At 31.3% G+C, this 27928-nt stretch overlaps 1 protein-coding gene and 2 long non-coding RNA genes across 3 annotated transcripts; all 3 read right to left on the minus strand.

Moving 5' to 3' along the window:
* Window positions 1-350: 350 nt before the first annotated feature.
* Window positions 351-1685, minus strand: LOC126555065 (uncharacterized). Its single transcript, XM_050210030.1, has one exon. It carries the CDS (start codon window positions 1683-1685, stop codon window positions 351-353), a length of 1335 nt encoding a protein of 444 aa, XP_050065987.1.
* A 12638-nt stretch (window positions 1686-14323) lies between these two features.
* LOC126555064 (uncharacterized) lies at window positions 14324-15098 on the minus strand. Its single transcript, XR_007606760.1, has 2 exons — window positions 14738-15098; window positions 14324-14562 (listed from the first exon to the last, which is right to left on the minus strand). It is a non-coding gene; the product is annotated as an uncharacterized LOC126555064 (long non-coding RNA).
* Window positions 15099-26442: 11344 nt separating this feature from the next.
* On the minus strand, window positions 26443-27498 carry LOC126555066 (uncharacterized). The gene is made up of 2 exons (XR_007606761.1): window positions 27093-27498; window positions 26443-26983 (listed from the first exon to the last, which is right to left on the minus strand). It is a non-coding gene; the product is annotated as an uncharacterized LOC126555066 (long non-coding RNA).
* Between the last annotated feature and the right edge of the window lie 430 nt (window positions 27499-27928).

Genomic DNA, 27928 nt, shown 5'->3' on the forward strand with positions numbered 1-27928 from the left:
TAAATAAATGTAATGGTAGGTATACTTATAATTAATAATATTGTAAAACTTAAGGCAGTCAGGCGACAGGCCCCACAATAATATATCTAATTTCAATTTATTGTACTTACTAGTACATTTAAATGTACATAAGTGTTATTTTATTTGTTTTGCATCAACTACAAGGTTATTAGCTTTACTGTTATTACATTTTTACATTTTACGGTATTATAAGTTATTGGACAATTCGATTATATACAATTAAAAACAAGTATTACAAATAGACAAACTTATTATATGCTGTTATACAATTCAATTTCTTTAAGGTATAAAATTATGTTTCGCCAGTTAGAAAAAGAACCAATAGCATCCTACAGGTTATCAGGGATGTTGAAGTCTCTTCTGGCTGAATTAAAGTTTGGGCAGTGGACAATGATGTGTTTAATAGAGTAGTTTGTGTTGCATGTTGGGCATATGGGTGGATCTGTTTTAGCCATGAGATGTCCGTGTGTGAATTTGGTATGGCCGATTCTTAAGCGATTAAGAATTACCTCATTTTTCCTATTTAGGTCGGTGTATTTTGGCCAGAGTTCAACAGAGTGTTTAATTTCTCTAAGTTTGTTTTCCGTGGTGTTGTGCCATTTTGTGTTCCACCATTCAATGCAGTATTTATTTATATTCCTCTTTATGTCAACAAGTGAGGAAAAGGGGATTAATTCACTGTTTGGACTCATAATTGCATTTCTAGCTGCTTCATCTGCCTTTTCATTTCCCTTTATGTTGCAATGACCAGGGATCCAAACGAATTGAATATCTTTGCTTGATTTTGAAAGAAGATTGCTAATGAGTATAGCCAATGGCTCTGAAGCTATTATTAATTGCAGATTAGCTAAGGCACTGAGTGAGTCGGAACATATATCTATTTTGGTATCTTGAATCTGTAGAGCTAATTGGACTCCTTTATATAAAGCAAGATATTCTGCTGTATAAATGGTGTTGTAAATGTTGAGTTTGAACTGCTTAGTTTCGTTGAGGTGGACTATTGCAAGTCCTATTCCCATTTCTGTTTTAGAAGCATCGGTGTAGATCTGAGTACTGGAACTGGAACTATGTATAAGTTCGTTGAATAAATTATTGTAGAAAATATTTGAAGTTTCTTTTTTCGAGTGAATTGTAAGGCTTGTATCAACTCGGTAATTTGGTTGTTTACAAGTAGGTATCTGGCAGTTTTCACGTTGGCATATTTCATTGGCTGCGATATTAATTTCCATCATCTCTTGCTGTATTCTTAGTCCTAATGGTTTTCTTAATTTAGGATTATGTTCGTATATATTGGAAAAACGATTTTTATTTAAAAAATGAATGGTTGAATTATTTGGTGTAGATAAGATACGAGCTATATAATTAAGAGATAATTTAAGTCTACGGAAATGAAGTGGAGGTTCTCCAGTCAGGGAATGCAAACTTATTATCGGGCTGCTTTTAAAAGCTCCAATTGACAATCTCAGTCCTGCGTTGTGGATTGTGTCAACTATTTTTAAGATTTTTGAGTCTGAGTTGCCATAACAAATTGAACCATAATCTAGTTTGGATCTTACCAGCGATCTATATACATTTAATAGTATAGTGCCTTCGGCACCCCATTCATAATGATTTAAGGTTTTAATGACATTAAGGCTTTTGTATGCATTTTTTTTTAGTGCCATAATATGAGATTTCCAAGTAAGCTTTGTGTCAAAATTTAGACCTAGTATTGAAATGTCATCTAAAAATGTTAAACGAGTAGTACCAAGAAACAGTTTAGATTTGGTTAATTTCCTTTTGTTAGAAAAAAGAATGCATTTAGTTTTTTGAGGCTAGAAAATAAAGCCGGCTTTGAAGCACCATTCGGAAAGGTCGTTTAGGCATTTTTGGAGTAATCTATTCATTTCAGAAATTTGCGTACCTCGAATGTATAAGTGGGTATCATCAGCAAAAATAATTGATTTTACAGGATTTGAAATAGTATTGGGAAGGTTATTGATTGCCGTCTGAAATAAAATAATGCTGAGAGGGGAGCCCTGCGGTACTCCATTTTCTAACACAAAAGTATTAGAAGTTAGATCTCCAGTTTTAACTTGGAAGGATCGTTGGTTTAAGAAGTTCGTTAGAAATATTATCATGTTTCCATGTATGTTCCAATTTTTAAGTAGATTGATAACTCTGTATCGCCAAACAGTATCGTATGCCTTTTGCAAATCGAGGCTTATTTAGATCATTGATTGTTTGTTTGCTAGAGTTTCTATGACTTCAGTTTCAATTTTTACATGACAATCAGTGGTTGAGTGGTGTTTTCTAAAACCATGTTGACTTGGTGAAAGGAATTTATGTTGAGTAGCATACCAATTAAGTCGGTTGTAGATTATTTTTTCTAATAGTTTGCTAATACAGCAGAGTACTGATATTGGTCGATACCCTGTAGGTTCAAATCTATTTTGATTCTTTTTTGGAGTAGGGGTGATGATGGCATTTTTCCATTTGATTGGGATTATGCCCGTTTCCCAAATTTGGTTGTAAAGATGGAGTAATACAATTTTGCCACTTGATGGTAGGTTTTGTAAGAAAATAAATGGAATTTTATCGGATCCACAGCTTTTACTTTTTTTGCCACGAAGACATAGTTCTATTTCGGGCAAGGTAATCGGTTCATTCAAGATGCTGCCTTGGCCATGGTTGGGTTGTAAGTTTGTTGGGGTATTTATATTTTTCTTTTTCTTGTTTGTACTTAAGGAAGTCGTTGGTTAATGACGCGTCACTACTGTTAGAGTAAAGTATTGGCCTATTGATTGAGCTATTTCCTGAGGTTCAGTAAGTATGACATTTTCGGATAGAATAGTTTTAATTTGAGTCATAGGAATACCTTTGATGATTTTAATTTTTTTCCAAATATTGGTTGTTGACTCTGTTGCCGTTGGGCTTTTACGAAGTCTGAGACAATATTATAATAAACTGTATAACTACCTTCTGGTATCGAATATAAGAAAACGCCTTGTGGGATTAAGGTATGCAACACAAAGCACACTGCCTAGAATCAATGGGGTAGGCAATAAAACATGACGACGACGATGACTATGACAGGAGGAGACTAAAATAGCTTAACGGCCATGGAATGAGGAAGTTGATTTTAAACACGGGAAAGGGGAAGACGAGTTTAGTTATAAGGGGGGATATCTCGGTGGTCGGAATCGGTATGGTGCAATGACCACCGAGCTCACATAAATTGGACTATACTTAAAATTATACTTAAAATTAAGATGATGGTGATGATGGTGGCGATGACGATGATGACTCGAAGACCTGGGCGGCCTCTCACACACCACGGTGGATGCTGACGGTCTTACGCAGTGGACTCGGATCAGGAATTGGCTCCACTTGTCGCAGGCCACAGACGCTGTTGATCAACAGTCACCAATCCTGGTATCGGGCGATGGAGGAGCTACGCCCACCGTCCCTCTCGGTGACAGATTTTGTCACAAGTACACCTCGATAGTTATACACACCCAAATAAGATAATATATAAAACTCACGTCTAGTTGTCGTTGATGGTGTGTTTATTGTGGCATATTGCAATAATAGTAATAATAATAGTAACAGCAATAGCAATGATAAATAATACAATACTTAAATAATACAATAACTCCGGAAGGATAAAATTGGTACAACACTTCGGTCACAGTGACCCGGTCGGCACAACCGTACGAATGTCACAATGACAAAATAAATAATATTGTTAGACTGGTTGCCACATTGACACCAAAACAAACAATGCTTACAAGCTGCTTTAATAGCAAGAATAACGAGAAAAAAAACAATAATGATAAGAAAGAAAAAATTCTTGGTCGCGTAATCACAATGACAATAATTAAACAGGTGATAATAAAACAAAGACAATGTAGCGACAACAATAATAATATAATAATAACAAAATTAAAATAAAATAATGTACATACAGGTAATTATAAATCACATACACAACGGACGAGGAAGGGGATAAAGATAAAGATGGGTCGCCGTCGTCGTGTTTTCAGCATGTTATATAATAATGATAAATAGAATTTGCCTCAGCAACAGACTCTTTGCTATTGAGGTATGTCGTGAATTTTCCCCAAGCTTTTTTTTCGTTTTTTATTAAATATCTGACTAATGCTTTGTTCTTTTTAAATTCAATGAAGTCGTGGAAATCGTGTGTACGTTTAAATTTATTGAAGGCAACTGGCAATGCATTATTTAGTATTAATAGCAAAGCTGACAAATTAATGAACTTTAATAGTTTATTATTACAAGAGTATAGTATAAAAACATTCAAACATTTGTATTACAATAAACCTCCCTAATGCATGTATACTGTATAGACATACCATAATAAAGTAGTTATAATTGGTAGTACAGTAAGTTATAGTATACTACATATATGATAGGTACCTTCTTACCTATAATTAATATAGGCAATATTTATTAATTTATTCTAGTAATAAAAATATAATATTTTTAAAAAATGTATTATACATATAAGAGAAAAATGTTTTTAAGACATTTAAAAATGTCCTGACAACGTAATAAAAACTATTTAAAAATATATTAAAAATATTAATTTGCTGTATTGTTAATCAGCTGTATGTGCCGGGTCCTTTATGAAGGCGTTTTGGAAATAGAGAATAAAACTTTAACAGCATTATCAATGATTTTCGAACAACACGATAATTTAGTTATACCTACGTGGTTAGTTAGATGGCTAAGGTGTGGTGTCATATATGTATGCAATTATACCGGGCTACTTATTATTTATATTATTAACATTATATTATCGCTGTAGATAGTGCTGTCGGTCGTTGCATAACTTTTTAATTATTCTCGTCTTCGCGATTTATCTGATACCCCCGGTTCCCCGACTCTATTGCGCCTGGGCATTACCGCACGTCAATGACCTCAGTGTGTTCGTGACGGTGGAATCCGTTTCAGCTGGTCCGCGCGACTGTTTTTTATTACAGTGGTATACAGCGTATTTTGCCGCGAACTTAAAATTTTACTCTCGGCTAGTGACGCTAACGTGCCGATTTAAGTGTATATTTTATTATTTTGTATTCCCGGTTCGTATTCGCGGTGCCGCGGTGGTGTTCGCTGTAGAGAGCCGTTGTTCGTTATAGACGTAATCGTGTGCATTTATGGAACGGTAAGCCGCCTGGTTGCATAACCCCCGTACGTGCGTCCATAAGTTGCCTCGTCGCGCGTTATCTACAGCGACGGCAGTGCGCGAGAGCTCCCGCTATTATTATTCATCGGTGTCCAGGTCGGCGGCGAAGGCGACAATGATATCGGCGTGTATGTAAACATATCATCACTTATATATTATTTCTATTGATAACATTATTATTATTTTGTAGTATTGCCGTTACAGCGTTGAATTTTATATATTCATTACGTGTGAGTGGGCGCCCAATTATTATTGTTATATTTATATTTTATTATTGTAATAGTACGGCGGTGCTATTGGGCCCATCATTTCAGATATAAGGAGTTTCCTGCCCCCCCCCCTGGTTTTGTGCTCCGGTGCCTTTGTGCATATACATTTGAGTGTGGGTAGTAGGGTGGCCCTTAAAAATTAATATTTAATTTTTTTTTGTGGCACCCGCCCATTTTTTGTTAATACCTAATATAATATTAACTGCAAAGTTTGAAATCAATCATTCGATTTTGAACCGTGCCCCCGGGCACTTAAAGTTCAGTAGTTTTGTATTTTTTTTTTACAAAAATTTCTAAACATTGGGTTATAACTATTTTTTTTTTCAAAAAAAAAACACTAAACATTATATATCTTATAGCAAATTTTGTGTAGATTTCAAAAATGCCACTTTTGATATTATTACATAATTTATAACTGACATAGTTAAAATTTAATGCAAAAAATAAATTAAAGCTCAAAAATTCTGGCTAAACGGTTTTTTTTATTGTTTTATGTTTATACCAGTCGAACGGTTCAAAACACAATAAAATTACTTATGTACAAAAATATTGAAAATTAAATTGTGTATTATAACGATTATAAATAATACCTAAAAAACAGGTAAATTATAAATATATATAATATTAAACTAAAATCTAAACAAATATTAGTAAGATAAAAGATAAAATCATTTATTTATCATTTTAATCCAAACTGTTCGGGCCGGGAGCGTAAAGCTGTAATACGAGCGCACCGGACACGTTCGTGAATTTGGCCCCATCATGTTACGATAAATACACCAAAATTTTGCAACATTTTGCAACTAATTTGCAACTTTAGGCAACTGGTAAAAAAAAATTTGCAACCTTATATTTTTGTCCTAATCGCTAAACCAAAATTGGTGGGGTCAAATTCACGTGGCCCCACCACATCGTCGTATTGACCTCGAACCTTTTTCATAATTTAGCAACTAATTTGCAACTTAAGGCAACCTGCGTGAAAAAAATTGCAACCTCGTGGTTACGCCGGAAACGAATTCCTAAGTTGGTGGGGCTAAATTCACGTGGCCCCACCACATCGTCGTATCGACCTTGAATTTTTAGGGCCAATATTTTAATTTTTTCTAAATTGATTTTATTTCATACTAATTTATTATAGTACTATAGTTTCACTTTTAGAAATAAAGATTACCTGGTGATATAAAAAAAGGTACCATAGGTACTACCAGGTGCATAATGTAATATTTAGTAGGTACATTTTTGTATCTGATACGCAAATCCTAATTAAACAAAACAAAATAAAATATGGGTAATTAAATATTTTAATAGGAGAATATTAATAAATATAATAAAATAAAACAATTTTAAATAAACAAAACGAGTGACTTACAAGTTGTTTTTAAATTGTGCAACAAATGAAAAATAATATTCTAGTTAAAAATAAAAGTTTTTTGAAAAACGTTAAAATAAAAAATGGTTATAAACAGGGAACTAGTGTTTTATATAAACTACTATATGTGGGTTGACTTTGTTGTGAGCCTGTTTTGATTTGAAAACTTTTTTTGTAGGTCATTGTGTAGTTCCCAATTTCCGTGTTTTCTTTTTATAACAGCTACATAATGTTCTAATCCATATGAAACTATGCCATAAAATGTATATCTACTAAAAACAAATAATAATTATTTTTAACAAGGATATTATAAGTATATTTACTATCATTACTTGTCATAATTTAAACATATCTCTGTAGGGAATTCATTTAGTGAAAATTGCCGTGAATTTGCATATATTTCAGTTTCAATAAATAAATGTTGCTGGATGAATCGGGTAGATGTTAATGTTCCATCACAATTGTCTTCAGTACATAGATAAGTGATTGGTTGTATGTACTTATTTAAAGCTTTATTTATATTATTGAAGCCTCCGCAAAAATGTAATATTATTGTTGGGCTTGATAAGTTTTTTTCAGCGTTAATACAATTTATATTTGAGCACCTTAATTCTTCAATAGCCGATGGCACATCTTTTAATAGTTTTGAAATAATATATATAATGTTACATCTACCGTCGATAGTAGTATAAATATGGGGCGTCTGGTTCCATTTTTCAGCGGAGATGAAAAAAGTTTGAGGGGGTATGGTCCCCTTGCAGTGTAAGAAATTCCCGCTGTAAAATGGAGTCAGACGCTCCATGGTTTTTCTGAAAAAAACTTAGGTAAGTAATTCTCCCTTCCACACGTTATTTGATTTGATTTCACATGCACTTCAATTTTTTTAATATAATCAGTTTAGTATATAACTATACATGCACCAGTAATATACTTAGTTTATAAATATGCATTGAAACGATCATATCTGTGTAAATAACATCTGTGTTTCACGTTTATTTAAGTTATTACATTTATTTCTATTCGTGATTAATTTAAAACATTTAGTTTGTTACTAACGGTTGAACAATTAAGTCGTGTTATATTTTTTTTATTTTCTCTGGTAAATTAGCTTATTGATTTGTTTTTTTAAGTATTTATCTTGATATACATCTTAATTAAGTCTTGTTATATTTTTTTTTATTATTTCTCTGGTAAATTAGCTTATTGATTTGTTTTTTAAAGTATTTATCTTGAGCTTTATTGAAACCATGAATTTACAGAAATTTTCCAACGATTTCCATCTTTAGTTTATTTAGTACGAAATAATTCATATCCAGTACATTCAGATTATACCACATTTATGTCAAGATTAAAAACATATAACTCATATCCATCTACTTCATGTCAAAATAAATATTCGTTATCTGAATCTGGTTTAAAATATACCGGTGTAGGTGATATAGTTGAATGTTTTCTGTGGACTTGATTTAAAAATGGTCAAACGATGATATACCATGTGTCGAACACGCAAAAGGAATCCTAAATGTATATTTGTATTACTATGTAAAGGAAATGAATTTATAGAAAATGTAAAAAACGAAATGTAAAAGCTAGCAATGTTTGTGATTGTAAGTCTAAATCAAATGATATTACTTGTTAGTTTACTTTGATGTTTCTTATTACTTTTATAATTTATTTGTATTTCAAAATAAATATTGAATTAATCAACTTAAATGTGTTATTATTTGATTTTATACCTCGTGAACTTGTTGTCAAGTAAGATAACGCGTCTAATTATAATTAAATATATTAGATTAAAAAAATTGCAGTTTCGGGTTCGACAGATCAGGTAAGTAATTCTCCCTTCCACACGTTATTTGATTTGATTTCACGTTCACTTCAATTTTTTTTAATGTAATCAGTTTAGTATATAACCACACATGTACAAGTAATACACTTAGTTTATAAATATGTGTTGTAACGATCATATATGTGTAAATAACATCTGTGTTTTACGTTTATTTCAGTTATTACATTTATTTCTATTCGTTTTTAAAAATTATCATCAGAAATCGTCTATATCAAATAGATCACGTCGTCATACAATATGATTCCATCAATTGTTGTCGCAAAATCAATATTCAGTATTAGACCTTTTAACAAGAAAAGTGTAACGGTTGGATTTTTGGTTAATAAATTATTTCTGTTATTGTAATACTAGAATGTAATGTTACTAAAAATTTGTTAACCTTCGATTTACTTCAGTGGTGTACACTAATGTGTGATAGCACTTATAGTTCAATAACTAATAATCTACATACTAATTGTAAACGTGTGAAAATAACTGATAACATATATTATTCAGTCAATTTAAATCAGTTAACTATTAAATTGCATGTTAATGATCATTTTATTACCTTATCATATACTGATTTACATCGTTTAAAACAATTACAACAATGTATCGATTCACATATTGTAGAAAAGCAGAAAAAGTTGGTTTCATATCAGTCAACTTTTGATACCGTATATTCATTAATTAGAGCAGACATCAATATTCTACCATCATCTTGTCAGCGAAATGATTTTACTAATCAGTATATTCAAAATTTTGACTTTAGCATGTGTTGTATACAGAACGATGATTCTTGTTTTATATATGAAATACTTCAATTCCACAATAATTCACTATCAGATATGATATTATATGATTTAATGACGATTTAAAATAAAATTTGTATTGAACTTTATACCATTATAATTGTTATAATTACTCTAAGAATTGATTTCAATATTATAGTAAAAGAATAAGATTAATTAATTTTATCAATTTTAATAATTGTATTAAATGTTATAATTTATAGTATCAATAAAAAGTTTTTACATAATAATATATTTGCATTTTATTTTTTGCTGTTTTTTACAATCTTTCGTTTTGGATCCGATGAACATCGATTCAAAATTGCACGAATAAGTTCGTTTTATTTATTTGATATTTCATTATCAGCAGGATAGGTATTGCAAGTATACAACTTCACACTAGTTTCAGAATGTTTCCATCTATTATAAAAAATCATTATTTAATAATATTCGTAATATGTTTTATTATTTAATCATGTTAGGCTCGTTTCACACTACACGGTTTTGACCGTACGGCAAAAAACCGGACGGCATAAACCGGATCAATGGCTACATTACGCATTACACGGTTTTAACCGTACGGTAAAACACGATATATGCAGGGTAGTATACTTTTTCACAGGTTTAGTTTTATAAGAACACTCAAGTCGCGCGTTGTTATAATGAACGACAAACAAATTATTGCACTATGGTTATACAATCGTCGCCGCAAAAGACAACAGAAAAATCGTGTTTTTTGGGTACATCCTATTAATGCTAGAAGAGAGGAAGTTGGATTATTTTATACATTATTTAATGACTTACGAAATGATGAAAATAAGTTTTTTAATTATTTCCGTATGTCATGTGCTTCTTTTGATGTACTACATGAAAAACTCAAGCGTAAGCTTCAACGTGAAAACACGCAATTCAGAAATTGTATACAACCAGTTGAGATGTTATCGATTACATTGAGGTTAGTAATTAATTAACTTAATATTACTATACCTTTACTAACTGATAATACTTATATAGATTACGCTAGAAAATAAAAGAAAAAAAAATCGCACCTTTATTATTATAACTGATAATACTTTATAAAATAATAACAATAGAAAATAAAAGAAAAATGTTTGACTGTTACAATGTTTTTTTACATGTCAATTTAAAAAAAAAAAAAAATTAATCTACTAAAATGTACTAAAATCGATGCTTTCTGTTAATGAGGATGCTACTGAATTTACAGAAGGGCTAATCTGTTCAAGTTCTGTGTAAGAGACTTCGTGGTTGGTAGTAACTGGAGTCAGTTGTTTACTGCATGATGGAATTTTCTGATTTCCAGTTGAATATGGCTGAGATAAGAAAACATTGGAGTGGTTGGGAGTGTTGAACAATTGTCGAGGATGATATTCAGTAGGATTTGATGTATTTACATAAAGTTGCTGATAAGGTGGGATATAAGAAGATGTAGCAAGATGTTTTTCTTTCTTACTTTCATTGACATTTTCAATAACTTTCAAAACATCCATTTGAAATCGTAAATAGTCCTGATTATCAAACTGTTGCAGGTGAGGCAAGAGACTTTGTAAAAAAGCCATTTTATTACAAGGTTGATCCTTTTCTTCAAGTAATTTTATAATTCTCAAATCAATGTCGTTCTGACTTTTATTTTTCCTTCTTTTTTGTGGATTACTTGTTTTTTCCCTAGAAATATCTAAAACATTATCTGAAGCTTGCAGTTGAAGCTCTATGTCATCTTCTTCATTCTGTGGATTGTTTTTCGGTTCCGGTTCCAGGCTATTCGAAGTCGGTCGCTCAACATAAATTTTTTTTAAAAACTGCAATTGATCAAAATATACATATTTCTTAATTTTTTTGCTCCTGAACCACTTCTCTTGCACTCTTTGTCTTTTTTGAAATATTTTGAAAATGAATCGCGAAGATTAGTCCATCTTTTAAGAACTCCTTGACCTGAAAGAAAAAATATTAATCAAATATTCAAATAAAGAATATTGGTAAGCCTAAAAAAAATTTACTGCTTCAAAATGTGATGACAGACAAAAAAATAAACAAATAAAGCACCCACCACATTGTAAAATCAATACATCCATCACTCTATTCAGAATCTAAAAATAATTGTATATGCTATTCATAATTTAAATTTTTTCTAGGTATCTTGCAAGTGGTTGTACATTCACCGATTTACATTTCAGTTATAGAATTGGAATTTCAACGGCAAGTAAAATAGTAGAAGAAGTATGTACAGCAATTTGGTGCCTAATGAGAGAGGATTGTATTCCAACACCAACGAAAGAAATATGTGAATTAATTGCTTCTGGGTTTGAGAATAGAGCTAATTTCCCGAACTGCCTAGGAGCCGTCGATGGCAAACATATCCGTTTAACTTGCCCAATTAACGGTGGGTCAATGTATTTTAATTATAAAGGATATAATTCTATAGTTCTCATGGCAGTTGCAGATTCCAAATATCGATTTGTGTACATTGACGTTGGAAGTTACGGTAAAGACTGCGATTCGGCAGTGTTTAAGAGGTCTAGTTTGTGGAAGTCAATAGAAAATAATGAACAACAATTGCCAGAAGCAAAATCTTTGCCCGGAATAGACAGTCCAAAACTACCTTACTTCTTCATTGGAGACGAAGCATTTGGTTTACATAAACATTTACTGAGACCTTTTGGTGGAACACGTCTGACAGTCGATAAAAGAATTTTTAATTATCGACTATCTAGAGCAAGAAGATTTGTTGAATGCTCTTTTGGGATTCTCACAAATAAGTGGCGGATATTTCATCGACCAATTAATGTACAACCAGAATTTGCTGTCAAAATTGTAAATACTTGCATTGTTTTACATAATTTTGTACTTGAGAGGGATGGATATAACGATTTGGATACAATGTCAATCACAGGTTTGTCAGATATACCTGATGAAAGTAAAGTAAGAGGAGGCCTTACGCCAAATAATATAAGAAATACATTGTGTAAATATTTTGTTTCTGACGTCGGAAGTTTACCATGGCAAATGTCGAAAATATAAACTTGAAATGCCAGTGAATATGAACAAAAAATGAACTAATTTATATATTGGTATTTAAATTTTTTAATAAACTAAGAATTTATATTTTAAATAATAGGTATTTTATTATTGTAATATTACTAAAAATATACTTACCAAACAAATTTTTTTCCTTGTCATCAAGAACATCAAATTCCGGGTTAAGTTCTATTAAAACTTCTCGCCAGGCATTTTTTGTAGCATTCCTATCTTTGTATAATTCTAAGCCTTTATCCCACAACACTGGTCTCTCTTGTACGAGAGTAATTAAAAATTCTACATCGAAATCCGCCATTATTTAGACAATATATTGTAAGTTTAATCACAAGTAATTAAGTAATTAGTTAATCACAAGTAATCGTGTCTCGAAGTGGCTGATCGAACTCTGCCGTACGAATAAAATCGTATAATATGAAAACGTGTATTTGGTCACGTACGCCACTAAGCTTATCGCGCCGTCCGGCTGCCGTATACTGTAGTGGCAGTAGACGGTTGCTGCACGGCGCGGCGCCGGCATTTTGCCGTGACCGTATAATATGAAAGCGTATATATGCTCTTCTTCGTGCCTCTAACAAAATGTCGCCGTCCGGTTTTTTGCCGTACGGTCAAAACTGTGTAGTGTGAAACGAGCCTTATAGTTAAATATCAACGATAAAATCCTCAATCTCATTATTTTAATTAGAATTTAATAATTTATTTGTGTTGAATAATAATAGGTAACAGTCAAATTAAAAAAATAATCTGGTGACCAATAAATGATTGTATCGTTGTTGTTTAACTATAGTTCATCATTTAATCATTGGTTTTTTTTATTATGGATTTTACCTTTCAAGTGACGGAACGTCCTTTATAGCACTAGTTTTATAATGTTGGATGACGTAGTAGTCATCGCATTTTGGCGCTACTGGACACCGAGTCGTATACGTGTAATTTCCTTCCGTCAATGTTATTGAGTTTGAAACGTTATCTTCAATATTTCCTTTCGAAATTACACTAGCTAAGGCATCCTTGTACGTCTCTATTGATTCTGTTCGCTGCTATACATTCATATATATTTATATTAAAAATGAATGTGTGGAGTGTGTGTGTGTGTGTGTGTGTGTAATATTTAAAAAAATAATACAATACAAATTATTACCTTTCCAGCCGACATTTCAACTTTTGGTTCAGTATCATTTTTTCTTTTTTTATTCTGCATTTTTACCAGTTTTAAAGAAGATGATAGTGTTGATAGCATACTACTTTCATTCTATTATTTAATAATAATATATTAATATCATACACACACATACATAAACAAATAGGTATAGGTACTTACATCATCATTTGAAGAGCTTTTGCCTGCAGATACATTAGTATAGTACGACAAATTATTTTATATATATTATATATATATTTTAAATATACCTTAAATAAAAATGATAATCAGTATAAGTTTAATTTTTAATATAACAGATTGTTTAAAAAACATTTACCTGATCAAATTGTGTTACTTGGTTTGTTATCGACTTGTAGCAAACGGATATATTACATATATTACGGTATGAAACGACGAAACATAAAATTTATAGACAATGTTGAGATTTAACACTAACTATAATCAATGTCTACTGATCACTTATATACAGATTTGTAAGGTTGTGGTATCATATGGTGTGATCATAGTTTTACCTAATCTATAAAATAACTGTGGTAGCGTTGTAATATGGCGTGATCATAGTTTTACCTATTCTATAAAAAAATAACTGTAGTCAAAGTTTAATATAGCGTGATCATATTTTTACCTAATCTATAAAAAATATCGGTACTTCCGTGTTATTTCGACTACCCAAATATTTCCAAGACTACCTGATAGAATCATCGGGGTTATCTCGACTACCTCCGTAGACCGTAATTTATTAATAAATATATAATTCCGCGTTGTAATCTATATCATTGTAATGTAGAATTTAATTTTTCTTAGATATACAATGTACCTACTATAAGCCAATTAGTTGACTTTAACCATTTTATGTTGGTTTTTATTTCGTCAGTCATTCTATCTCGACTATACCTCCGTAGACCGTAATTTATTAATAAATATATATTCCCGCGATGTAATCTATATCATTGTAATGTAGAATTTAATTATGTCTTCGATGTACAATGTACTTACTATAAGCCAATTAGTTGATTTTAACCATTTTATGTTGGTTTTTATTTCGTCAGTCATTCAACAATCGTCCTATTGTCCATATTAGCGCTACGTCTAGTTATACATATCGTCTAGTCAATATGAATTTTTTTAATTTGCCATCGTCCGAGAAAGAGGCTGTTTATTTTCTGCAAGAACGCGGAGTGTTGCCTAGTGCACGGATTTGTCCGAACAATCACTTGGCAAAATTGAATTTTCGAAAAGAAATCTTTTGGAAATGTAATGTAAAAAAATGCCAAAAAAAGGTAAATATACGTAATGGTAATTGGTTTGCGAAATCACGAATATCGTTTACGACTGCTGTGCGATTTATATATGGGTGGTCAAATGAAATGACTAGTATTAAGTGGTGTGAACAAGAACTTAATATAAGTGAAAATACAGTTATTGACTGCAACAATTACTTACGTGAAGTATGTGCAATGGCAATTGAAAATAAACCACAAGGGAAAATAGGTGGACCGGGGAAAATTGTCGAAATTGATGAAAGTTTGTTTTCGAAAAGAAAAAATCATGTTGGGAGGGTACTTCCCGAACAGTGGATATTCGGAGGAATTTGTCGCGAGACAAAAGAGTCATTTTTATTAAAAGTACCTGATAGAAAAACAGAAACTCTACTTACGGCAATCAAAAACAACATTCAGGAAGGTACCACGATCTATTCAGATTGTTGGCGTGCATATAACACCGAATTATTAAAATCATCCAACTTCGATCACTATACTGTCAATCATACATACAATTTTGTTGACCCAACCACAGGAGCACACACTCAAACAATTGAACGCCTTTGGGGATCAGCAAAGTGGCGAAACAAAAAACATAGGGGAACAGCTCGCCATCATCTAGATTCATACCTGACTGAATTTGTTTGGCGACAAAACCTTGGTAGCGATCAACCGTTTAATAAAATTTTAATGGATATTAAAACCTGCTTTCCTCCTCAAAAAAATTATTAACATATTAACATTTTTTTTAAATTTTTATGTATTTTATCGTGTTTCGAAATAGATTTATATTATTATATTTATATTTATTATACTATTACAATTTTTTTATACAAATTTTTATGCTTTATATACATTTTTTAAAATATTTAATACGAATATATTAATTAAAATTTAATTTTTTATAATTTAATATTATTAATTATTTTTATTATTTAAAAAATTGCGGTAGTCGAAATAACACGGTTGATTATATAATAGGTAGTCTTGGAAATATTTGGGTAGTCGAGATAACACAGTTGTATACCTGAGGTAGTCGAGATAATACGGAAGTACCAAAATATCTGTGATCAAAGTGTAATATGGCGTGATCACATATCACACCATTGGATCAGACTATAAATCTGGTTCATAATCATTCAATATTTATAGACTTATAGTCATTTACAAAGTGCTCTTGAGTTGGTTATAGTCTATTATCCTCAGCATTTCAGTACTTGTGTAAGTTACCGACTTTCTTACAACACTATCATCAAGCAAGGTTTTTGATATTAGTTAATTTTTGTTAATAATTAATCTAAATTAAATACAATATTAATTTGAAGAAACAGTTTAGTTCTTAATTCATTTTTAATTGATAAACTAAAACCTACTTATTCAACGCAACAACATGTACCGAGGTATTCATCAAACTATGCAGCAAAACAATAAGTAAGATAAAATATAAATATAATTAATTATAAATAAATATGTTTTAATAATTTACAAAATTTCAGTGAAATAAAAAATCAGATGAATAATGAAATCTCCTTATATAATAAAGCGTGAAGAACTTCGTTTCCTTATAAAAAAAATGCGCCTCGGTCGCCGTTTTTATGCTCCATGGCCCGCCGCCGTCGTTATCGTCTTATCGAAAACGGACGGTTCTCCAACGCCGCCGTCTTGATAACGCGTTTTTCTTAAGTTAGGTTCGATTATTACGCGGGTTTTCGACGATTTTAACGTTTTTTTAAGCTATTGCATAGCTTTTATCGCAGGCGTGGTGACTGAAAATATATTTTTCGTAACGAAAAAGCGTGACCGTTACCCGTTAATTGTTACCATGGTTACCGAAAATAAAATAATAATAATAATAATCGTTATCATTTATTTATTATTTTAGTTTAATATTATTCACTGTTATCTACCAACAAAACAAATGCATTTTGTCAAATCTTGAGATATGCGGTGTTGCAGTTTCAGCGACGATATACAGTATAATAATAAAAATAATATAATAATATAATAATATTATATTATATTATTATTATTATTTTTTTTATTAAATTTTATTAACTTCTTATTTCGTGTTAATATGTAATACTGCAATAGCTTTATCGCGGCAGTCCCCGAGTGCCACTTGACTTTTTTTTTTTTTTTTATCGGCTGTTTGTTATATTATAATACGTTGTTGTATTTTCAAGTGTACGTTGCTTTGGGAAACGTTATATTAAACAGACAATTAATATTAATATAAGCTTTATTACACACGAATTATACGGAATTATTATACAGGTATATATGATGGCATACTCTTCATTTACATATAAAATTGATATGTCTCATAATATAAAAGCCCCTGAAAGAGTTGAGTACAGGTATAGTTAGGTAAGTCAAAGTTGTAATTGCAAATATTCTTAATCATAAATAAGAGTTTCTGTAGGAAATGTTTATGACCCTTTTCTTATAGTATTTTATTATGCATGTCCTTTAAATTGACTACCTATGATGTAATGTGTAATACGTTTTAATGTATACTGTAACAATTTCTCTGAACAAAATATATATAATTATTTCCTATATTAAATATTGTTATATATTGTATTGTACAATTGATACCTATTTGATTTGTTTTAATGTTTTGCCTAATATATTGGACTATGATGTAGTATTATAATATATACGGAATACGGATATACCTACAACACACTGACACTGTACATATGGATAAGAAACAAGAGTTTATACAGTGTATAGTTATGATTATGATTATAAGTGTGACATTTCAATACATACACTGGTATGAGGTATACCAATATATATATATATATACTTACTTATATTACTGTGTGTGTATACTAAAGCAGAATTGTTATGACTGAATATAATATGTTGGATGGACATTGGACATGTTATTATAGTAACTTAATATGGTAAATATGAATTTATTAAATATATTATGTTATTTATTCTTATTAATATTAAATTCATTTACAAAAATTCTTCTATTTTCATCATTTTTATGTGAAAATGAAATTAAAAAAAAAAAAAATTAAATGTATTATACGCAATAGCTCATGTAAATTAACCAATACCTATTACCTATTATACTGCTTAATTTCTTTTTTTTACATTTTAATATTTTATTGCATTATATATTTTAAAATTAATTAATATAATATAATATACTTAAGATTACAATAAGCTGAATAAGCATACATAAATGTTTTAATTATTTAAGCTACTAACCAAAAAATAAAAAATACCTAACAATACCAACGATGCCAACAATCAACATAATAATAATGGTACTTAAAATACATGTTTATTATTATTATTAGGTTAACCTATTAGCTGCACAAATACCTGTAATTGTAATGTAAGTAATTTGATCGAACTTGTACTTTCCTTTTCAAACATGATACATTTAAGTTGCACTTCTACAACTGATACTATTATTTAATTATTAGATACTCATATCTATACTACTATATAAAATAGAACCCCCTTTTTTGTATGTACGCGCATAACTCAACAATGCCTGGACCGATTTCGCTTAAAAATGTATAAAAATTCATCAATTGAGAACAGCTGAACCGATTTCGCTAATTATTAGATTCTGAACGAAGTGATGAATGTATTGATTTTACAATGGTGTGTGTTTTTTTTTTTTGTTTTTGTGTCTGTGTACAGCATAACTAGTCGAAATAATGCTCCAATTTCAAACAATGGGGGTGGTTTCCGATGTAAAAGTGAATATCCTTGGTGCATTATAGAGGTAAAGAGTTAACATTTTCCAACAGTTTTCAAAAAAATTGAGAAAAACAAAAAAAAAATGACGGAAAAACGGCAATTTTTACGCAAAACCAGTTTTCGACCAAATCGATTTTTTTTTATGGTTGTAATTCAAAAACTTATCACTGAAAATACTTGAAATTTTCACCAAATGTTAATGTCAGTGGTATCCGTATATAGTTAAATTTTCAAAAAATTTTGACTTTTTTTGAGTTATTTATAGACCACTGAAATTTTCGATTTTTTGAGAAATTTTTTTTAAAGTGTCGATAAAAAATTTTTGGATGACCAAAAAGTTTTGAAAATTTAATACAAGGTTCCTTATGAGTTGTTTTTAATGTAGCTAAAAAAAATTAAAAATCGTTAGTCACAATTTTTTTTTATAAGCGTTTTTAGTTTAAATTTTTACGAAAACGCGAAAATTTGCAAGTAATTTTGAAGTTGAAAAATCATAAAATTTTTTTCTTTTATAACTAAGTTTTGAAAATTTGGTACAAGGTTCTCCATACATTTTTCTTCAAATATCTGTAAAAAAAACTCTACCGGATTCAGACAAAAAATTTTTATGAGTGTTTGAAATTTAAATTTTTACAAAAACCGCGTTAAATAACAGTTTAGCCTCAAACGATTTTTGATATTGTTATTTTTCAAAAAGTATAAGTCGTAGATACTTGAAAATTTTGCCAGTTATTAAGATTCGCGTTTTCTTTACGTGATTTAAATTTCAAAATATTTTGAGTTTTTTCGAGCTATTTATAGACAACTGAAATTTTCAATTTTTCTGAAAAAATATTTTTGAAATGTCGATAAAATTTTTTTGGCCCTATCAAAATACTTGAAAATTTAATACAAAGTTCCTCATATGTTATTCTTATAGTGATTAAAAATTATAAGAATACATAGGCACAATTTTTTTTTATTAGCATTTGAAGTTCAAATATTTACAAAAATTCGTCAAAAGCATGAATATTTGCAAATTATTTGAAGTTGAAAAATCATAAAATTTTTTGTGTTTATAACTAAGAATTAAAAACACAACACTAAGTTTTCCATAAGTTTACCTTCAAGTATCTATAGAGAAAATTTTAAGCATCATTATAGGAAAAATTTTAAGTGCGTTTGAATTTTAAATTTTAACGAAATAACGTAACGATAACGATTTATCCTCAAACGATTTTAAATATTTGTTATTATTCAAAAAGTATAAGTCGTAGGTACTTGAAAATTTTACCAGTTATTAAGATTCCCGTTTTCTTTACGTGATTTAATTTTCAATATATTTTGACTTTTTTTGAGCTATTTATAGACAACTGAAATTTTCAATTTTTCTGAAAATTGTTTTTTTATGTGTCGATAAAATCTTTTTGGCCCTATCAGAATACTTGAAAATTTAATGCAAAGTTCCTCATAAGTTATTATTATAGTGATTAAAAAATTATAAGAATACATAGGCACAATTTTTTTTTATTAGCATTTGAAGTTCAAATATTGACAAAAATTCGTCAAAAGCATGAATATTTGCAAATTATTTGTAGGTATATTTCATAAAAATTTTTGTATAAGTAGCTAAGAGTTGAAAATTTAATACAAGGGTTTTCATAAGTTTAGCTTACAATTATTATAAAATAACTTAAATTTTGTTGTATTCAGGCCATTAAAACAAACCACCTTTTTCACCAACCACTAGAAATTATATCCTAGGCTGACAAATCATCTTCGTTCAGAATCGTTTTTCGTATACAATGATAACTATCATTGGATTCAAATTTAACACTCCTATAATATATAATAATGATCCATACGGCACATAGAGCGGTACTCACTTGCCCTCTTTTTTTTTTAGTTGTATTTGTTATTGTCTGGAGAAAGTTTTTACGAAAGGAAATTTTTAAAAAGTCAACCGAATAAGTAGAGAAAGTGCAAAATCTATTCATTGATGTCTAGGATTTGAACTCGATACCATTGTCTTTATTTACTCTATGGTAGACGTAGACATCTAAACATCAGCTCGATGTACAATCAATATAATCTATGGTTTCTATAGTCCAGTCAAGGAATGAGGAGTAGAATGCGTGAGCAGGTAACTAAGCGATTCCTTCGGAAACTTGTTCAGGGGTCTTAGGGTGTTAACATACCAAAAGTCCTGACACCTAGGCGGTGAGCGGGAAGGGGGAGGGGGGGAGTAAAGATACGCATTTTGGGTTTTTCGCTTATAACTCGAAAACGGTGCATCGGAGGGAAATTTTTTTTTTTTAACAAAATAAAGCTCATAAAATTATCTAAGACTTTTATACTATATGTTTTTTTCAAATTCACAACCGTTTTCGAACTACACCTTCGAAAAAAGTAGAATATTACAAAAATATCATTTTACCTCACTATATTTGTCAAACAATCTATCATATTATCAAAATCTATTCATAAACAACAAATATGTATAGAAAAAAAGTTGTAGATATTTAAATTTCCCATTCAGAATATATACTCATATGTTAATTATTAATATTCAACCTGCCTAAATTTACAGCTATTTTAAAACTTTCATAACATTTTGCAATTTTCAGAAAGTTTGTTAATATATCATATTCTAGATCCACAACCTTTTTCGTACATCTAATAATATATGTGGACACTTTTTTTTATGAAAGTTATTAAATAAAACAGACAAAAAAATGATAATACACTTTGAAAATACAAACTTTATTTTACAGATACCTAAGTAGTTTTGTTACATCAATACAATAATTGAAAATCCTATTGTTCTCAATTAATTCTTAATTTTATACTTGCTATTTTTTATAAAATCATATTTTCATCCTCTTTGAACTTGAGGGCCCAGGTTGTTCGTCCATGGCATCTTCGTCGGCAATAGTTGGTGACTCTTGCTGAACGGGCTCTATGTCGTCTTCATCGTCCTCATCGGTAACAGGCACACTGTTCAGGCATTTCCCTTGGCAGTGGAGACACGCTGCAGAACAAGTCAACATAGCTTTCCGGCAGCCACATTTGCCAATCAAACAATCCTTAGTGCAGCGGCAAAATATAGTTTTCAGAAGGACCTCAGGTGCTGGTAGATCTTCTGTTGTAATTGGCACCAGGGTTTCTCCTTCACGTTTCCACCCCCATTCTTGGGGAGGAAGCTCATTTCCGAGCCACTGCTGCACTTGGTGGTAGGAATGCTGTTTAGCTGCATTCTCTGTTGGAGGTAGGTAGCTGATTTCAGGCTTCATATTTGACACTGACCTCGTAAACGACTGGAAGCGGTACTGATTAAGAGAGGTTTGTTTTTTTGGCGCCTTATACCATTTCAAGAAGCACATTTTCCCAGCCTTTTCAACCTGGTCGTAAGTAGAGGATATGTTTGAAAAAGTCATTGCTGCTTGTGTGATGATTTCTGACTCCAAGTACAATTTAAAGAAGCCCACCTTGCTTCTCCTGAAAGTAGCAGAAGTTGTGTCGCATCCAGTAAATGCATGAAGGAACAGGATGTGTTCAAATCCACGGTTCTGCATCTCTTAGGTGGACAGTGCCATTGTTTTGGTTTCCCCTCGTCCCGGTTTCAGCATTATTATATCTTGAATTGGAGGAGTGGAAGCAATCAACAGAACAGCAAGGTCTACATCCTCACCAACGAAATACAATACAGTTCGTTATCTGAGAGTCAGGAGAAGCTGTAGCAATAATTTCCCGTGCCTTCCAGTATAGTGGCTGGTCAAAGGTGATAATTACTTTTATTTTGTTATTTTCATCGTCTTTCTGAGACAGCTGGATCAACTCGCTAGCATATTGCAAAGCTGTATAGACCGTGTCGTAGTTTGATGGTGGCGCATTGATGAAGGGGAGGGTTATTACTCTTGTCTTTTCACTGAAATCCCCTGTTGTTATGGTTGTCATGTACCCTTTCCATTCTGGCAGCGAGATGTTTAGTTTTTTTGCAACAAACCAGAGGACATTAAAAGGTTGAGGGTGAACCACTTCTTCGGGTACGTTAATGTGTTTGACCACTACACTTTCCAGGCTAGCTCTTTTCTGGAATGTTTTCAGCGGAATAATCCCAAGTTTTCCAACATCATGTGATAAGGGCATGTTCTTTAATCTTGGTATGCGAGCACCTTTTTCAAGTGAATTCGAGGGAGTAATGCACCTGATTCCACCCATAGCATGGAGAGTGTTGAGCCCATCAATAGTACATACGTTGAAATCAACGTTGTCAAAAACAAATTGATTAAAACCGCCTTTCTTTACAACAAAACCAGGTTTCACACTGTCTATAGCTGACATTTCTAACTTTTGTGCTTCGTGATACGATGCACAAAAGCCCAAATTTGCAAGTAGATCGATTAAATGTCTTGAAGCATACTTTCTGTATATAAGCAATGACAGACTACATAATAGAGGTGATACGAAGGTTCTAGGTCTGACAATTCCAATTATGGCGTTTCCCAGTGCAGCACATTTTCTCCTTGTTTCTTCTTTCCTCTTTGTCTTCGCCAATAGAAGACCCTCAAGAAAAAAAGTCAGGGATTGCGGCATTGTACCTGGATTCTTCAAAAAGTCGTCTCTAGGAGGGTACGTGTCTGTGCTGTACACTTGACTCTGAATATCTTGCCGCAAAATTTCCACAGCTTTACCAACAATTCTCAACCTCTCTTCTTCTTCATTTTTGGCCTTGTTTCCATACCACGCTTCATTAATAATCTTGTTCCCACTATCTCTAAAACATACCACTGGCACACTAAATCTGTTGGCACCTGGAGTGATTAGTATCCGATCTCCATATATCCTCTCCAACTCAGCCTTGATCGTCCGCCACTGGGGTTTGGTCTCTGATATGATACCCATTATTTCATCTTTGGAAAACTGACAATCGCTGCTTCCCTCCAAGTAGATGCAAATCTCTTCCATAGCCTTTGTAACATGGCTGTCTCTTGGAATCTCAGTTTTTAGAGTTTGTATGCTCGTGGGCTTCAAAAAATTAATATAGCAGTCTTTGTGGTATACTGCCTCCTCAGCAACAAGATCGTTAATCGAGGAAAGGCGACCAAGAACTTCGTCACCTAAAGTATCCTGCCTCATAGAACACACCTCCCTGATTCGATTTTGAACAGTTAAAGTCTCAACTGAATGCACAATTCTTCTTTTTGCCAACGGCTTTTTAATTTCTTTCTTTGCACAATGTCCATAGAACAAACAATTGCTCTTAAAATTGAATTTAGGAACTGAAGACCGGAGCTGAGACGGCCCTGTCTCTTCCTTGTATGTGGATGCCTCCTTAACATATTTTTTTATTGTGTCAGTCCTGGTATAATTTTTACGCCAGCTTATGTGAATAAAAAGGGATGTCAAACCACGGAAATTTTCAAGCTTATCGTCATTCCGTTCTTTACTTGCTTTAACAAGGCCCAGTATACCCTTTTCTTTAACCTCACAGACATTTTTACTTCCCCTAACGACATCATATAGGCACACGGGACATTTAGTAGTACTCATTGTAGTATCTGTTAACAATTTATTATATATCATATATATAAATGGTGTTTTTTACGATGAACTGAAAATTGCAATTTTTTTTTTTAAATAGTCTATTGTCGTTTACGCTACATATATAATATCTTTATTATCTTATTTTTTTTTCTAGGTGCACAATTTTATATTATTTTTAATAATCGATTTTCTAGATCCTACGCAAACATAATAACACAAAATGTAGCGCACAAGACAATTGACCTTGAATATATTTTTAATTTTAAGACATTAAAAATTTCATTTATTCTTATATAGTGGGGTCTTATTAATATTTAATATTCGAAAAAAAGATCTAATAAATGATAAACTGAAATTATGAAATTTAATTAAACGTGTTATTGTATCTAAATAAATATTATAATATTATAATATTAATCAACAACTTTGTGATTCAAATATACTCTCTTCGAGCCGCTGTTAAATAAAGCATATTTATGTTATATGTACTAATAAAAATAAATAAATAAATATACCTACATTGAACTTGATTCTCTGTAGGTACATACAAATATTACACGGTTTTAATTTTTAATTTTTGATTAGAATGTACCTATTTTAATGTTTAAAAAAAAAAATAGGTTCACTGTCAAACTATTGGAACACACTTTTTTTCTAAATTCGACAGGAAATTTAAATCTGTGTTAGCCTATGATTATATCGATTATTACAATAATTACAAAATAATACTATTATAGATACTCACCATTTGGTTTCTTTCGATGACCGACGCACTTATTCACTATTCAGACGTTCGCAGAAAAACAAAATGAAAAATAATATGGTATTATATCATATCATATCATAATATCAATATCATAATAATATATTATATCTTAAGTTGTGTATATAATAGTATTTTGTAACAAGTTATTATTAGAACCAATATTAGCGATTAGCGGTGCCGTAGCCAGCACATAATATTATATAGACGTTTAACGGATTGACAATAACCTTATCTTTCTGACGAGACACTCGAACATTTCCAAAGATTTACTATTATATCTATATTTACTAGACAACAATATTATAGTCTATCATTAAGTTAAAAAATTAAAAAATACAATATGGTAGACAATATAATGGATTGTTTGACGAATATAGCGATGTAAAATGATATTTTTGTAATATTCTACTTTTTTCGAAGGTGTAGCTCGAAAACGGTTGTGAATTTGAAAAAAAATATATGGTATAAAAGTCTTAGATAATTTTATGAGCATTATTTTGTTATAAAAAAAATTTCCCTCCGATGCACCGTTTTCGAGTTATAAGCGAAAAACCCAAAATGCCTATCTTTACTCCCCCCTCCCCTTCCGGCTCACCACCTAGGTGTCAGGACTTTTGGTATGTTAACACCCTAAGACCCCTGAACAAGTTTCCGAAGGAATCGCTTAGTTACCTGCTCACGCACTCTACCCCTCATTTTGGGTCATTCCTTGACTGGACTACTATAGTTATTTTAGTTTGGAAATTTGAAATTTGTTGAGTGAATTTTTTTTTAGTTCACAATAATCTATCTATCTTCTATCTTTATATACATATAAAAATAGAGACAAAAATGTATAACATTTCATCAATTGAGAACGGCTGGATCGATTTCGCTCATTCTTATTTTGTTTGGGTCGTAATTTCCAGGAGAAGGTTCTTATGTAAGAAAAAGTTAAGAAAATTGCACGGAAAATACAATGAAAAATAAAAAATACCGATGACTACTATTACTATTATTATTATTATTACTATTTATTTTCGGTAATCATGGTAACAATTTTTTGTTTTTATTATTTATTTTCCCCATTTTTGTAACATTTTTCACTGATGATTCGACCTATTGGTCGCAAGAGAAGGTGCTTATGTAGTACAATTTTAGGAAAATCCACCAGAAAACTTCAGAATCTGGATGTAAAAAAACAACAACAACTATCACTACAGTCCAGCAAGAAAATAAACTATATTAAGGTCACTATTGATTATTATTGGATATAATAATTATAGACCTGTTGTTATATTTTATTGAAACCATAACAACAAAAATAAGAATTAGCAAAATAAGTCAATGTCTACAGTAAATTTCAAATTCACAGCAATAAACTAACATAACAAGTTGCACTACTACAACTGATACTATTATTTAATTATTAGATACTCATATTATATTAATATAAATATAGACACCATGAAAACTCTTAAAGAAAAACACATACAAATATATTGATTATATTTTATTTATTCTGTAAAAATAAACATAACAAATTTAAAATTTAGAAAAATAATAATAAAAATGCTAACAAAAAAAAACTTATTGCTTACCACTTGGTCATCCTTCTCTGTCCTGTATTTAAATCATATTTTTAACAATTAATATTAATTAATAATGTTGGGGGACGAGGTGGCCGTGCGGTCTAAGGCGTCGGTTGCGGCGCAGCCGGGTTGCTGGTTCGATTCGCGGTCACCGGGTGGCATTTTTCTTCGGGCAAGTCACGGTGTCCGGAGAATAAGTGCCGCCATCCCCACCCCGAGGCATGGCAGAAACCTACGGGTGCCCCACTAGAAATTCTGCCACAATACACACACGTGCTTTCCCCTACCATTCCCACAACCTCACAGTAAAAAACCTATACAAAAAAAAAAAAAAAAAATTAATAATAATAAATAAATACTACTTACGTCCAGGACCACCGATAGGGCGATCGTGATCGCGGTGGTGCCCTACGGCCCGGTATCGGCCGCCGCCGATTCTTCTTACTTCTGCCTGGATAACGAGTATTTAAAAATACATATCTTATTATTAATAATTTAGGAAGATTTATTGCTTACGCGCAATAATAATAATAATATATATAATTACAAAATATACGTGCAATCACGGGCCAGATGGCCCTTTGTGCTACAGTTATAGAATCCAGAAAAATAAAAGTGTATAGGTAACATTGTAAATATTCATTATTTTTGATATTCATACTTTTTTGGCATTTTTGGTCGGTGTTGACCATCACCGTACAGTTTCTGAAACTGAACATAATCTATAACATTTAATATTAAATTATTAATTAAGTAAAAAGTAAAATGACATATTACAGTTAACCTAAAAACAAACAAAAAATACACGCGAAAAGGTTATAATAACTAATACGTGTACTCACTTCGAATGAACAATTCAAATTGAATGGCGTCCGTAAGACGTTCGTTGTTCCATTGCATATTACGCATTTATGGTTGGAATTAGTACTTTAAATAACCGCAAGTCTGGTCCATCGGTCTACCCATTAGTGACGATTGACAATTAATATTTAATAATATCCTTTGTAATATTAATTAAATTATTTAATATTTGTTAATACTGATGCTATGTTGTGGCGGAGTAGAGAGCGAAAAGCGTTGAGGACCTGGGTCCGGTGCGCCTGCATCAGGCAATTTTTCTTTGACGTTCGTGCAACACGATTGTCTTTACGTAAACAAAAATTTGCACTTTTTTCTGTACTTTTTTTAGTACATATTATATATATATATTTTTTTTAACTTCGTTGGACGTTTTATAGACCGGTAAGTACAATTTGTATCATTCATATAAGCTAATTAATTAGCGCATCCGCCCCGAGTATTACAGGGATATGCATTATAATTTATAGTCGTCCAATTCAGAATGCGACGCGAATTACTACCGGGCCGTATTACCACAAAGTACGTATGTGA

The sequence above is a fragment of the Aphis gossypii genome, unplaced genomic scaffold, assembly GCF_020184175.1.
Source record: "Aphis gossypii isolate Hap1 unplaced genomic scaffold, ASM2018417v2 Contig00698, whole genome shotgun sequence".
Lineage (NCBI taxonomy): Eukaryota > Metazoa > Arthropoda > Insecta > Hemiptera > Aphididae > Aphis > Aphis gossypii.